The sequence below is a fragment of the Photinus pyralis genome, unplaced genomic scaffold (assembly GCF_008802855.1).
Source record: "Photinus pyralis isolate 1611_PpyrPB1 unplaced genomic scaffold, Ppyr1.3 Ppyr1.4_LG10, whole genome shotgun sequence".
NCBI classification, from domain to species: domain Eukaryota; kingdom Metazoa; phylum Arthropoda; class Insecta; order Coleoptera; family Lampyridae; genus Photinus; species Photinus pyralis.
The window spans coordinates 8133787-8149484 of NW_022170250.1; the positions used below are offsets into that span (position 1 = coordinate 8133787).

Consider the following 15698-nt stretch of genomic DNA (forward strand, 5'->3'; position numbering starts at 1 on the left):
ATACAAGCTCATCCTGGAGCAGTTCAAGGTCGCTAGCCACCTGGTGACCTTAGGAAGCAGGTGAAGGTCACGTGGCGGTGATCTTGGAAAGTAAGTTCAATGTCGCTCGTCACCTGGTAGGAAGCTTGGAAAGTGGCTGTGACCCTGGAAACTGGTCTATTTTGGGTTTCAAATTACATTCTCACGGTCATCAACTGAAGTCACTGACCCAATGTTTTAAGAGTGTGAAATTACAGTCTCAGGGCCCTTGGTCCCATTTTGTGGGTTGTCAAATTACATTCTTAAGGTCACCATCTGAGGTTACTGTCCTGCTCAACGTCATCCTAGGTCATTGACACCATTTTTTTGTGAAACGTCCTTCGCCGCGGTCACACAAAAAATGTATACCGGGCCGGTTGAAATCCCCCAAACCCAATTAAGGGCGCTACGAGCTTAAAAAATGGAACCACCGCAACATTCGCGACTAGCGTCCCCTTTCCACTAATCTAAAGCCTTCATTCTTATCTATTTACGTTGCACTCAGCTCTTTAAGGAACTTTCAAAACATTTCGATCTGTCGTTTTTTTCCAAAAATAGCTAGACAGTGGCAGCTTAATAATAAAAAATGATTCATTTATATTCTACAACGAACGCTCATCAGTTTATGAAACCTTTGAAAAATAAAAATGCGCCAAAAACACTTCACTTGTTATGAAAGCACGTTTTGAAAAATATTATACAGTGCGTAACATAAAAGTACGCAAATAAATTGAGTGAAAGAAAGAACCAAGCATTTTTCCAAATAACACAAAGGTCGCAAAGATCTAGATCCTAGATAGTTAGTGCCGTTTGTGACATATCTCTATGTTGAACATGAAAGCAAATTTTGGGATTTTTGCCAAATAGCAACATGAGTTCCAAGAATATATTACTCGTGTCCATATTTAATCTTTGATATAATCATTATAATCGTTTTAAATGCATTCTTTTCTTTGATTTGATTAATCTACTGTAAGTGAATGCAAGAGGATCATTTCAGGTGGATCCGCCTATTCAGTCCAGCCCTGTTCAACTAGTGTATCAGTTAACTTAAATCATTCCTTTATTGCCTACATTATCTTCATTTTTTATTAATTACTATTCACAGATAATTGGTTCTTCTGCCAATGATTTTCTCCCAACTCACTACCTTGACAGACCCACCACGCATCCGGTCGCTCAACCTCAAGTCACTGCTGGTGTGGTGTGTTAGTTTTCAGACATTCAAGAAATTATAATAGTACAGGACACAATCCAAAACCTTGAGGTACGCCATTCATAATCGTTTGATCTTGGGAACACTGTCTACTTGTGATCGATTACTAAGGCCAAAACGGCATGCTAATTTATCAAAGCGTAAGTAACACCAATTACCTTTCGCTAGATTCAAAATTCGCGTCCACGAGATAACCCATCTCAAGCGGAAGGAATTTGAATAAACTCACTAAACACCTTGCATTAGGACACTGAGAGACCAACTAAAATAAAAAGAAGCGCGAGAGCCAATGACAATATTTCGGAAAAGTTTACGAAAAACACCTATAATTAGAGCAAGGACGGCCGACCATTATTTCTAAGTTACACAAATCACAATTTTTGTTAAAAGTAGGTAAGAGAACGAAAATAATTTTCATGTCGGCGTGATGTATTACTAATTCTGCTTGGCCCCATTCCAACATTGATACTATATCAAAGAGGCGGGCAATAAACATCGCCGGTTTGTTTTAGCGAATTTGTTTGTTATTAACATACTTAAGGAGTTAGATTATGTAACGTTAACTTAGGTTACTGTCTTTATCTCCTTTATGCACATAGTTTAAATTGTAAGTTTGCAATTAATATTCTGGCCGGCGTCCAATTTGGTACTGTTGAACTCGTTTGTGTTTTGGCAAAGGAAACTGTAGTAATACGTTATAAGTTTACTTCCTCCTTGATGCTTTTTTGTGACTGGAACGGATTATGTTACAGATATTCCACGTGTAGCTCGAGGTGAAGAGTAGTATAATATTAAAAATTATTCATTTGTATTTATAGAGTGGAAAAGAATTCCATTCACTGCAGAGCAAAGTGTTAAAAAGCATATTTTCAAAGTAAGTTACGATCGCAGGCCTTGTTGCCATGGTGTCTAGTTAGAAGGTAACAAATCTCAAAATCTGTGGGGCTGATTTTAATTTTTTTGGCAATCCTGAATTCCTGATGATTGTTGAATAATCTGCCATTTTCTACAAGGCCAGGTAAAAAATTCGCTGTGACTAGCACAGATACCACCCGCACACCTACGCATGCTCGTTCTATCCAAAAGCTTTTCATCCCTTTCTTTTTGTCTATGAATATGTGTACCAAATTTGGTTCAAATCGGTTCAGTCAATTAGCCGGAAATGAGAGCACAGATGGACCGACGCACGCGCAGACAAACATCATCGAAATTTTGTTTGATTCGGATTCCTGGCGCTTCAAAACGTGTATTTCCGTCAAAAAAGAAGATTTACCCCAATGCAATACCAAACCAAAAATTATCGAACCTAACCTCACTTTCTTAAATGCAACACCCTGTATATTTTAATTTAAGAAGATAGCGTGTAACATTTTTTTTTCAAAAACTAGGAATTACATTTTAATTTTTTAATCTTTTTGAATCAATATTGAATTTGTTTAGGGTTATATTTTTGAGAAGAGAATTTAATTTTGTTATGTTAAACAACATCATGTTAGAAGTTACTTCGATCTAAACATTTTTTCAATTTATTAAATAAACTTGGGGGATTATTTACGAATAAACACAGATTTAGTTCGTTTTACTTATATGTGTATTTCTGTATTTGTTTTCCCTCTTAGAAATTTGTTAGATTCGTAATTTTTCGTTTTAATTTTAGCGCTTTTGTAAATTATTCGCCCCATCGACAAATACCGGAAATACGTCAAATAAGATACAATTTAAGCATTTTAATTAATATTAATTAATTAATCTCATTTTCCCAATATTTGAGGTTAGGAACGAGATTTTGAAAACGGTTTTCACTGGCCTCTTTGGGAGTTATTTGGCTATTTTTTCATTAAAAAAATTCATATCATTCCATTTGATTTCGTTGATTCTTTTAGGATTTTGGATCATAGTGTCAAAACTAGACCCCTGGCGGAGAAGGATTCAACTAAATTAACTATATTTTCTTGTTGATTCTCGTTGATTCGTGTTGCCCAAGGAATGCTCTTTTCAACGATACCAAATTTGTTACAATCGGTCGAACGGTCAAGAAGTTAAAGTAGGTTATTGAAAAACAATTGAACACCATCTTTGTTTTTGAAATAACTTTTAAGTTTTTGTGTTTACGAAAATGATAGATAAACTGGTTCTCTTTAAAAATGTGATGAAAGAATGTTTAGTTTATTATGCGAAATTTAAAGAAAATGCAATTTTAAAATTTAAGATGGCAGTTAAGCCCTCTGATAGTCATTTTTAGAACTTGAAAATATTTTCCAGCGATTCTTCATGACCGATTTACCCAATAATTTTTTTTACCCCTAAGTCATACGACGAACGGTTCCCGAGATATGGCCGAGGAACAGTCTTATTGGATCACCCGGTACATATTCAAATAAATGGAAAAGTCGTTCACTTGAATTGTTTGATCTGGCAGTAGTTTGAGGTTTAGATAGATGTCGATTTTAAGATCTCGTATTTTAACTGTCGACTGCGTGCGTGTGGGGTAATATGTCAAAACTTGTTTTACTTTTTTTCTTGTGTTTCGGAATAAATGTTTGACAATCAATTAATTGTGTTTATTCGAATCCATTGTGCGAACCGGATAGGTTTTTCTTTTCGCGCCCATGTCAGGTGTTAATGAAAAGTTTGTGTAGTTAATTCTTTGGAATTTTCGGAAGTGGATCGAGGCTTTTTGAGTCCTCCAAATGATTAATTTGAAATTTTTCACTGTGACGGGGCGTTTACGAGGAAAATAATTACAATTCTAAGTTTAATAAACGTTGTTTTGTTTTGAGCGAGCTGAACAGATGTTTTGTGGATGGCGCAGATTAAAATATACAGGCTGCTCCATTTAAAAAATGAGGTCAAGTCCGACAACATCGTGCTCCGTATACTCATTTTGAAAACGGCAAATTATTCAGCAATAATTATACAGAAACTTTTGTTGTAAACATTCTGTATCTAGGGTTGTTCTGCAATTGACCATTTTTTTATTTTCTCCCGTATATCGAAGAATTTGCGCCCGATCAAGAGAAGAGAATTATGACGGTGGTGGAAATGATTGAAATGTTGTAGACGTACATTGGCATGACTAGAAGAAAAGGGGATCAATGGCGCCGAACCCATACTAAATAATTAACAAGGAAAATAATACCTACACGTAAATCCTTTTCGGTGAAAAGCTTCAAAACAAAAAGGACAAACACACCGATTTATTTATGCGAAAATCTCTCTCGATTCACCATAATTAAATGAATAATTAAAACCCATTGTTTCAAAATTATAGAGTTGATAAGGTCACTCGTTCATTTTTAATGTATGGATTTTTGTAATCAATCGCATTTAAATTTCAAATGAAGCAGTTGCTTTATCACATGAAGCAATCGGATACTCGCATGGCTATAAACTTTGTTAAATAGCATAATAGACGCCTTTCTAATGCGCCATTATGACACAAAATTGATTTGGTTGAACTTGAAAATTATTGATTAGGGGTGACGCTTAAACTAGGACGATCACCTTTTTGGGTCACAATAAGGGCAACGCTTTATTTCATTGAATTCGGGAGCAGGCCATTTATCGCGATCATCTTCATGGGAGCGCTAATTTTGGCGTATGATTACGCATTTTGTGCTTATGTGGTTTTCGAGTTATACAAATTTTTAGTAGACAACAACCATCTGAATGTTTAAATAATTTACCACGATTTTGTAGATCTTATATGCTACACTACTTTTAGCTTACCCGATTTCATCCACCATTACTTTGCTCTATTTTTCATTATTTTTATGTGAACCATAAACTTCTATTTATGTTTTGGTATTAAGCGAGAAATGGAAAATTTGCAATATTCCGGAGAGAAAATCCCATTAAAAAATTAGGTTAGGTCCAATAACTTTTTTGTCTGACCCCGTATACTTTTTTAAAAATGGAAGAAACTTTTGTTATAAACATTGTTCAGTATCTCTTTTTAGTAGGTAAGAAAGTTTTTGATTTTCCCCCGTATCTCTTAAGCGAGAAAAAATTTTCAAATTGTTATATTACCATTTTAAGTTTGACCCAAAAAAAACACATCACGGGGTATCGAAAATGGGACACCCTGTACATACATATACTTCTTCGTACTTTAAGATTAGAGTACATCAGTAGTTTTTGTTGATTTTGTTTACTTTTTGATATTTCTTAGTTCTTTGAGATATTCTTTGGTATTTACTTTTTGACACTTTTGATACTTTTTCGCAATTTCTAATGTAATGTTCTTATTGGTAACTTTTCAAATATCTACATTGTAAAGACAACCAAACCAACAAATTAAGTATTTTCTAACAACAATTGAACCTTAAAAGAAGTGTTTTGTTAACAATTTACAAGCGAGGTCAAAAAATATGACTTTTTCGGCCTCGTTGATGGAAAATCACCTTGACTTAAAACGACTTGCTAGCGAAAATGGGGGTGAAGAGTGCTCAAACGAGGGCCTATAATACTCTTAATGTCTGATAAATAAAATCCTGCTGTAGTCACAGATAAAATACCTCATCGGGGAGTCTTTTGTGAGAAATGTAATCAGGTTACCTTTTTTTTACGTTTTGAAATAAATGCGCCCAATCGTGATTTTCGTAAGAAAACACCATTAAACTCTATTAACTTAAGTGTTGCACTAAGCCGACATTTTCCGTCTTTTTTACATTATGCCCATAAACTTAAAGCACTTTTAATTATGAAGCTAATCCATAGCAGTATCCGCAGAGCAGAAGGCGTAGTGTAAAATTAAGGGCTAAGGTCAAGGCTAATTTTGTATTCATAATTGATTGCTGCTTGATTTTTTTAATTATAGCGTATTCTGCCTGCTGCATATGTACTTCTTTCCCAGTAGTTATCACACATAGAAGATTAACGAGTTTGGCAAACTGTTTGTGCATTCCCTAAATCCGGATACGGAAAAAATTCTGACTTCAAAAAAGTTTGGTATGGCGTGTCTTCGAAGATGAAAAGATCGAAACCATACGACAAAATGCGCATAACAATTCACCTGCAACTAACAAAGTTGATTTTGAACATACACAATGTTCCCTGTCTTGTCCTGTGTTTTCAATCCGCCTTTGCAAAAAGCATTTTCAGTTAAAATTTCATAACGCTTCGTTATCTTGGTGGATTTTCTTTTAGACATCCTATATCTGGCGGTTGAGCCGACGTAATTCAATAATTGATAGCATCGTTATTCGTATTAATTGGTTTCTACGTCCTCTCATTAACTAAGAGGTACATAAAATTTTGTCATCAAAGAAAAGGGATACATTTGATTGTGCGGGTCCGATTACTGCACCAAGTGCATATGTTTTCGATATTGGACTTACAAGTAATATGCATTGGCCCTTCAGGCAGTAATTAGTTCACCACGGTACCACTGAGTTTAGGTGCGTGCAGTTTCTTTGTTACAGGGTCGGACTCGCTGGTAACGCAGTGCCAACGTGATCTCTAAAAGTGACAGCGTGAGAGTTCTAATTATTGACTACTAGCTAATAATCACCTCATTATTAACCACTTTGACGAACTGCCGAGGAAGCCAACTTTACAAGTGAAAAAAAAATGGTGCGTTTGAAAATATGTTTCTGCTAGAAAAACAAAGACGAATGATCCGGGTTCGGAATGTGGCCGATAGGAATTCTCAGGGGAACAGTTGTCCGTAACTCTTCAAAAAATTCCCCTAAAAACGTAATTATTTTAAAACAAAAAAGCAATTTTTTTACCTAATTTTCCCACATTTAGTCGTATCAGATGCAATAATCATATCTAAAGGGAAGGTCGAAACACAAAATTTTATGTGGTTCGAAACACCAATTTACAGATACTGTTCTCTGTTAGAGATTTAAGGAAGATATTGCCCTCTATAAGCATCGCATGTGAAACATAAAGTGAAAGTTGATTAGGTGAAGTACTGAAGATTAAACACAAAAATGAGATTATAAAAATGTAGTGTAACAAGAAATTAGGTTACCAATATTTCAATAACATAACATGTAAGCAGTTTCCCCGCTTCTCGAGAGATTAGAGAAAGTGAGATTCAATTTATAAGTTCGCTCTCAACCTAAACGTAGGTACTTAATTGAGAACACTCGGAACAAAATTGTAATCCCTTCAAGATCATTGTTAGCGCACTTCAAGACGCACAATGCAGATAATAGAAATCGAAAATGAAATCTTACGCTATTCGATCGGCTATGATGACTTCGTCTTGGGGAGATATGAACAATTGATTTCTCACGAGAGCGATGTTGCGAAAAAACGCACGTCGAAAAGCGTGCTAAACTAGCTCAAAAAAACAATTACACAGCTGCAAGGAAAGTGAATGCATTTATTGCATTCAGAACGTTCCTGCAATCATCCATTTAAATTGCAAAGTAAAAGTACATTCCACTATAATTAATAGTGCAATTAATTAGATGGGTTATTATCGACTTCTGCGAGATTATTAATTTTTTTCGCAATGGATAATCGGCCTGGCAACTTGTAATTAAGTTGGTAGTTTGTATTTACTTGTTTTTCAGTACAATTCTGCATCATTGTTCAGTAATTACGAGCTGGAAATTTCTCAGCAGTATCAACAATTATTGTTATTGCTAGGCACTCCTAACTAATAACATTAGCAAAAGCTCTGTATTTGGTGGTGACCACTATCTTTTGACCAGTGATCATAATCTGTTATGCGTGAAGTAGGCACACAAAACATAAGTCACACAACACTTACATTTTCCTCTGAAGGTGTGCAATCCGAAATGTCTGAAGTATTCGAAGGGTCTGAAGTATTCGAAGGGTCTGAAGCATGTGACGAATTGAAAGAGAAGAATCGGAATAAATCGAAAAAAAACGGAAGCAATCAAAACAAGTATAAATTGTGCACAACTCTTGTGCAGATAAAGCGCATTTTTTTTAACCGAAATTTGACATCACCAATGGATATATTTCTTGCAGACGTCTCAATCGCCCTTTGCGAGTACCCTTTTCCGACAATCCGTTCTTGAGGTATAAGGGAATATACCCGATCACGATACGAGGTCGGGGAGGACAACAATAATTGTTGTCACAATCAAGAGTTATTTAATAAATAATCTCAAAATATTTCAAATAGGACACTGTAATATCTAGATCTGAAATGCCAATATTTAAGTTTAAATTACTTTTCAGCCGATCACGATAAGAGGTCGAGGAGGAGGGCTATGGTTGGTAGAAATTAGTTCCTTTCGTATTGAGACCTTTCATTAGAGTACCATGAAGGATAAAACTAATTCCCCCCCCCCCCCCCTTCCCCTCCATCCCGTACATTGATAAGAGGACATAAAGAAGGGTAATAGTTGGTAGCAAACGGTTCCTTTCGTTGAGACCTTTAATTAGAATATTAAATAAATAATTAGAAACTTAATTAGACATTTTAACCCCCCCCCCCCCCACCCCTCAGGCCCCGTCGCTCACTGATCTCGAAGAAGAGTCGCACGGGAAAGTATATAAGTTGGTACAAACCAATTTATTTCGATGAGACCATGAAGGATTAGAAACAGTGTTACCCCCCCCCCCCCCCCCTTCTAAAGTTTAACTTGGTACACTAAAGCGCATACGTATGCAAAATCTGAGACCAATTGGGTTGTCGTATGTAAAAGTTATGCACGTTTACTGTCAAAAAACAGCATCTCAGGCTATAATTCGTGAGGGGGGGGGGGGGCTTTTAGATAGCGAAACCTTCAAGGTATAGGCTACCTACTGCAAAAAATTCCAGGACTCTAGGACCATTCCCCTAGTAGTTCGAAACAGCAGAAGTGGATCCGGACGGACGGACGGACGCAAGCAATACCACATTTTTTTAATTCTTAAAAAATGCGCTAAAAATGTGATGTAATCGAAACATTGGGTGAATTTCAAAATAGAAATAATTCGAAGTAAACGAAGTATCTGAAGAAACGTAAGGATCTGAAGGTGCCGATGAATCTTAAGAATTCAAACAGCATAATTCAGAAAACTCCAGGAAACAAAAGCATCTAAAGAAATGGAAATATTAAAAAAAAATTAATAATTCAATTAGTCCATAGATCTGAAAAATGAGATGAATCCGAAGAATTTCAATAATATGAACGAGGGGGGAACTGTAACGGTACTTTCCAGTACGGTCCTACGTTTTTTGTCAGAGAACACTACATGTCGTAGGAGGCGACTAAACAACAGGAAGTTAACGGCGAGGGTGTTGGATTTTGATTTTTAAGGATTATGATTTACTTCTCGATTGTGGCGATTTCATCATTTAGCAGAAATTCTTAAATTTTTTGGTTGTGGTGCGTGGATAAGTGGTCCTGAAATACTGTCCTCACTTAGTAAATGCATTTGAAAACTTAAGACGCCGGTCAGTTGTGGACTGTTGCATTATTCAGATTACAGGAAAGATTTTGTTTATTTTGCAGTCATCATTATCTGAGCTTGTGTGGAAATTGAGTTGATTTATGGCTGATTGGTTGTGTAAATTTGCTTTATTAATGGAAACGGTTTGCGTTTGCAACGTTATGTTACCCACCTGTAAATTACCGTAGGGTGGATTTTAATTTGTGTCATACTTCGCGTTCAGCTGCAAATGCGGTTAACTGCCTATTAGGGTGGTTTTATGATTGGTGTGGCACCTTAATAATCGAGAGCTTGTTCTGTTTTAGAGAACTTTTCTGCTATTTACGCCAAAATGGAACAAGATATTTCCTTTTTTTTTTCTATAATATCAGGAATTGTGCTACCCAATACCCAAAATGTGTAACATTTCGTTTAAAAATAAACTATACAGTACAACCTCTATAATCCGAATACACGCTAGTCCGAAATCGCGATAGTCCGAAATAATTTTGTTCCTCGTAACAACGATGCCCTGAAGACGTTGAAAAGAATAAAGTTTATTTCTTAATGCTTGTGTCCAAATTTATTATTTTCACTAGTTTCACGATAATCCGAAAATGTGATAATCCAAAAGGTCAGTGGTCCGAATCTATTCGGATTAACGAGGTTGTACTATGGATATGTGCACGGTGGTTCAAATTCGTGGTTTACCACTGGGATCTCCGTAACGGTAAGAGATACAATGTAGGTTAAATGGGCACAAAGTTACCCCTTTTTGTGACTAACAAAATGCATTTGAAATTTTTGGAAAGTCTTTGAAAATAACCGAGATATTACCAAAACACTGAAAATGCCAAATTTCGTTTTTATTTTCTGTAGACGGTCGGAAATGGACAGTTCCCGTTGGTACCTTCCATGGGCACTCTTTTCGGAGAATCTGAATCTGTTATTAGAATTTCACTAGAAGTAGAAGCTACAGGCCACTACTTTCTTATTTCTTATGGACGCCATATTGGATATTTACGGAATGAGATAGAGGACAAAAAAGAAATTCATTTGAATGCGTCGCCATCATAGCCATGTTGATTCAGCAAGATCTAGTTACCCGTGGATGTCTTGTTGAGCAATGCATGAAAATTTGATTTTGATATTTTTCTTGTAAATTTGTATAAAAATACGACGTGACACGTCATTATTTTTCTTGTTGTCCTCTATCTCATTCTCACAAGAAATTGCATTACATTTTATTGAATAAATTGGCTAATTAGAACAGATATCATATAAAATAGTTTTGTTTAAATTTTTCTTTTGAAGTTGTATTTTCAATATTTCGTATAAAACAAATGAGTCCATTTTTGCTACACATAAAGTTATGTTTTTTTAAATATAAAAGTACCATATTATTATTGTTATTGAGAGTTAAATAGGGGTAAGTTAGTTAAGAAACGTGGCCACGATATAGGGGTATCATTATTTATGGTCATGGTCAACGTATAGAAAAAATCCATGTGTGCTTGTGAAAGGTCCTAGAATTAAGTTTTGCGTCTAGGTCATACGTTCTATCCCTTTGTGAGTACCTCTCCCGACACCCCGTTGTCGAGATATTCGCATTTAAAGTTTTGACCCCATCGCCGGATACAATGCGTCCCTACCGTCAAGTTTTCCTGTGAGAGCACCCTCTTTCGACATATTTCTTGAGATATTCGCATTAGAAGTTTCGCCTCCACGAGCGGACCTTCAAGTTTCCCTATCACTAATCATTAGACTCGTTGACTTTATTGCAATTGTAACAAGCTATATCATAAGGCAAGGTAAAGTCTAAACTATTGCAATTTAAAGTTTCCGATTTCGAAAGGTAATTTATTGCCCTCTGGTAATTAAAAAATTGAAACTTGGCACACGAATGAATTACAATCGCCACACGAGATTAACTATCATATTAATGTTGAATGATTTTTAACTCTTCCTTCAGCACGCTACGCGTGACATACTTGTTCCTCATTCTTTTTTGAGACCACGGAACGCCCATTAAAATGTCTAACGTGGAATGCTGAAAATAAATCGTTAATTGGAAATTTGATATCGATTACTTCAGAAACTACCCTTCGATGTGGGAATGTCGAACTAATTATGATGTTTCACTTAACTTAATTCCATTAAGCTTCTGAGCGCCCTTAAATGTTATAACGTACTTTCAATTAAGAAATCAGCAGGTTACAACCGTTACGTACGGTCATAAATACTGCAATTAAATTTTTCCAACTACACTAGATCGTTAATAACATTTTCAAATACCCTCGGGACCTTCGTTATATTTCTACGCATCCGACGGCTATTTATCATTTACTCGAAAGTACCATTTATACGCTTTTCAAATGTATCACCTCATTAAGCCATAATTCATTTCGAATTGAACTTTCGGTGATTCAACTGATTAAATTAACCGGAGACTTCGAGCAAGATTTATGGACTCGCGATAAAAAGACTTACTTTAATTGAAATCCTTCGAATTCCTCCTGTTGTTCGCTAATCGAGGCGTCCAGGTCTAAATAGGAACCGTAATCTCCATCTTTGTACAGTTGTAAGGAGGCATCGTCCAGCTGCAATGAAAGAGACAACAGATTAGCAAACGAAAACGAGAGGGGCCAAAAAAAGTCCCAAAAATATGGCAGAGTTAAGACATCAAACCTTTGATATAACAATTACCGTCCATAATTGGGGAGTTGAACGTTATTATTAAACGCACAAAGGCAATAGAAGAATTTTAATTATAAAGTAGGCTCATATCCGTGTAGCTTAGGAGAACGATGTTTTAATTGCGGCTAATTTCAAACCGGGATTACCCCGTGGATACAGTGGAAAAATTATTGTTATTGCTTCGGGTAGCGGTGTTTGTTTTGGAATTAATTAAGGACGAAACAAATTAATAAAAACAGTTTTCTATATTAATGCAATGCCCGACGACGTATTTACGATTTAAATGTGTGACATTTTGAGTTAAACTGTAGCGCAAGAACTCCATAAGATGATGTACCGGCTGTCTTATCGCACTGTTTGTCGTTAAGTAGTTCATACGGCGCATTTTCCATGCATTGATCAGTATGTCCCAAAAGGCCATAACTATGTTTTTCTTTACTATTATAGAAGCATGTATGGTTAAAATTTCAAAGAAAGACTTGCCTACTGACCGATAGACTCAACAGGGCAGACCTCATCCAAATTTTTAGAATTAGGCACGATCAATTCCCTGAAAATTTGCAAAAACTTTATTAAAATTACTGATAACCAGAGGTTGAGAGGGCATAACTATAAACTTATCAAAGAAAATTATAAAACAACAATTCGGCAGAGTTTTTAACTTATGGAACTTTTACACTTTTGCCGTTTATTAACGATCCTAGAGATCGTTTATAATTTTGCATTGCTATCTGTCGCCTGCCTGTTGGTCTGTCCGTCTGTTCCTTTGTCTGTCTGTCCATCTATCTGTCCGCGTGAACGATAACTTTGTTTAGAAATGTTCGATCGCTTTTACATCTCCGTTAGTTATGAACTAAATTGCATGAAATTCAATATGGGCATAGCTTTAACCATATAATACGCAATGCCAAAAGTTGAATCGAATCGATTCAAAATCCACAGTGCCCTTTTCGCATCTCGACCATTTATAAACCGAATTGCAAACTTTTTTACTTATAAAAGTAATTGAATGAAATTTGATACATAGGCACTTGGAATAAAGGAAAATCAAACGCCAGTTTCAAAATTTGGTTTTGCGCATGCGCAGTGCCAACTTTGTTATTTATGGAAGAATTTAAATGAAATGTGATACATAGGCATTTGGAATAAAGGAAAATCCAGCGCCAATTTCGAAATTTTATTTTGCGCATGCGCAGTGCCAACTTTTTTATATATGGAACCATTTAAGTGAAATTTGATACTTAGGCGCTTGGAACAAAGGAAAATGTAACATTAGTTTTAAAATTTAGGTTTGCGCATGCGCAGTTCCAACTTTCTTATTTAGAAAAGCATTGAAATGAAATTCTTCTCATAAACTGAACTTTGTAATGGTTTCTCTGTTTCTTCAGATGTGTGTGGGTGTGTTCCATTGAAGCGTTTGTACGGATCTATATTTGCATATAAACAATACGAAATATGTTTCTCTTAAGTTCTTATCGTTCATTCTTTTCGATTATCTTTTAAGTTGTACCTGCCTGGATTTTACTTACTACCTACGCAGTACGGAACGACATCGCATATTTACTTGGATCAGCCACCTTATTAGAATTGGTATTGGCAAACGTACACCATGGTTTCTACATTACCGACTTAAAAAATTCTACCTACATATCATCTACTTCATTCTAGAACATTACGACCTACTCGAAGTTTGTTCTTGGAGATGTGCCGATTTATTCCTGTTGTAACCGCAAGCATAAAGAAACCTTGAAGTGTTACGATCTTGTAAATTGTTCCGATATGTCTCATTTTACTTATACCACCTGTTCCGCTACGAAGAATACACTTATCGAGACCCAATTTGTCCATGTTATTTTCTAATTACTACGAGAATTCATTTCTGTTAGTTTGATTGCATTGTATCCTTCAGATTAGCTGTGTTATTTGAGATATTAGCTATCGTTGCTTTGTAAATTAGTTTTTGAAATTACCGGGACTACCCCAGTTGCACCAACAAAAGTAAGCCTTGCTTAAAATTAAGTCGAACTTGGAATCTATGGCAACGATTTAAGTTATGCTTAACTTTTAAGGGATACTTAATTTTGACGGTGCAATTGCTTTTTAAATATTAATTACGGTTTTTAGTATACGATTGCCTCCGTGTCAGACGTTAGAATTGCTTACGCAATATTTTCTGTGCCGCGCTATTCACTACTCCTTTTTTTTTGTTTGTTGTGTTGTGGTCTGTTACCGATAAAGCTGAACGCACCATTTTGAGCTCACTAGTTCAAAGGTTTATTTTCGTCGACTCCTTGATATAACGTTTAATTACATACTGGTTTTCGATACAATCGAATTGAAACTATTACATGTGTTGTGTTTGATATTCATTTAACGATTATAGCTCCGTTGTTTTCTGAGAGAATCCAGCTTTGATATTAATACTTACTTTTTACTAAAAATTAATTTAAATTTAAGTATTGACAGTGCAGATCTATATACATATTATATTACAGTGTCCTATTTGTAATATTTTTGAGATCATTCATTAAACCACCCTCGATTGTGACGTAAATTATTGTTTATGTTCTATCCCTGTCAAATATTTTATTTCAAGAATCAAAGAATCTCATAGTCTGCCTTCTTCGCACTTCTTTCAGGGTTCCTACACCTCTGCGTCCTAAGCGATTTTTCCCTTGCAGTTCTTCAGATATCAGATGCTTCCATCTTTCTTCCTTTATCGTGCTTTTTTAGTTACGTCCAGCATTCCTCACGCAGGACCTGATACGGACGATTCCTTCGCTCCTGATTGCTTTTTGGTTTCCACCACTGCCACTTTCTTCTTTTACATCTCTTCTTTACTCGTCTAATACGATCTTATTCAGAGCTTCTTTCTTCGCGCCTACTACAATCTTTTCGATTTTTATCGCTTCCTTGTACTACCTACCTTTCGCTCCTTGTTGCTCCTTCCTCGTTACTCCTTCGAGGCTCCTACAATTTCTTCAGGCATCTTTTGCAACTCCCTCCCTTCGTTCTTTACACTTTCGTTCTGAATTTTTTTCCTCCACTTTTCTCTCGACTTTTCTTTACCCTTCTATCCATCTGGAGAGCACCAACGCTTGTTACATTTGGCATCTTTTAATGGCGGTCACGAAAGCATCGCTTCGGAAATGCTGTTATTTTGAGTTATTAAATGCAGATAGTAATCTTTACATTTCTTTATAACTAATTTGTGTTTTGTATGCGAAATTTATATTTTTTTATCTTTCACCTTTGTTTTTGAAATTGACTTGATTTAACTTCAATGCAGAATCACGTATTTGATACCGTTAACCTTTTTTTTAATCGTTTACGTTTTTGATGTAATGTTTATGTATTGATTACATGGTCTTGACCAGAAGTAACATTGATGTAAATTTTCATCATCATTTTTTTAATAATG

General features: G+C 35.7%; 1 protein-coding gene across 3 annotated transcripts in view; it reads right to left on the reverse strand.

The window, feature by feature from the left end:
- The window catches only part of LOC116160997 (FH1/FH2 domain-containing protein 3), a gene marked incomplete at its 5' end in the record, with an annotated part of 61777 nt that extends 49597 nt beyond the window's left edge, over positions 1 to 12180 (reverse strand). For all 3 annotated transcript variants that reach the window (XM_031474166.1, XM_031474164.1, XM_031474165.1), the window contains 1 exon segment: positions 12071 to 12180. In XM_031474166.1, coding sequence (XP_031330026.1) covers positions 12071 to 12180 — 110 coding nt within the window.
- Positions 12181 to 15698: the final 3518 nt, after the last annotated feature.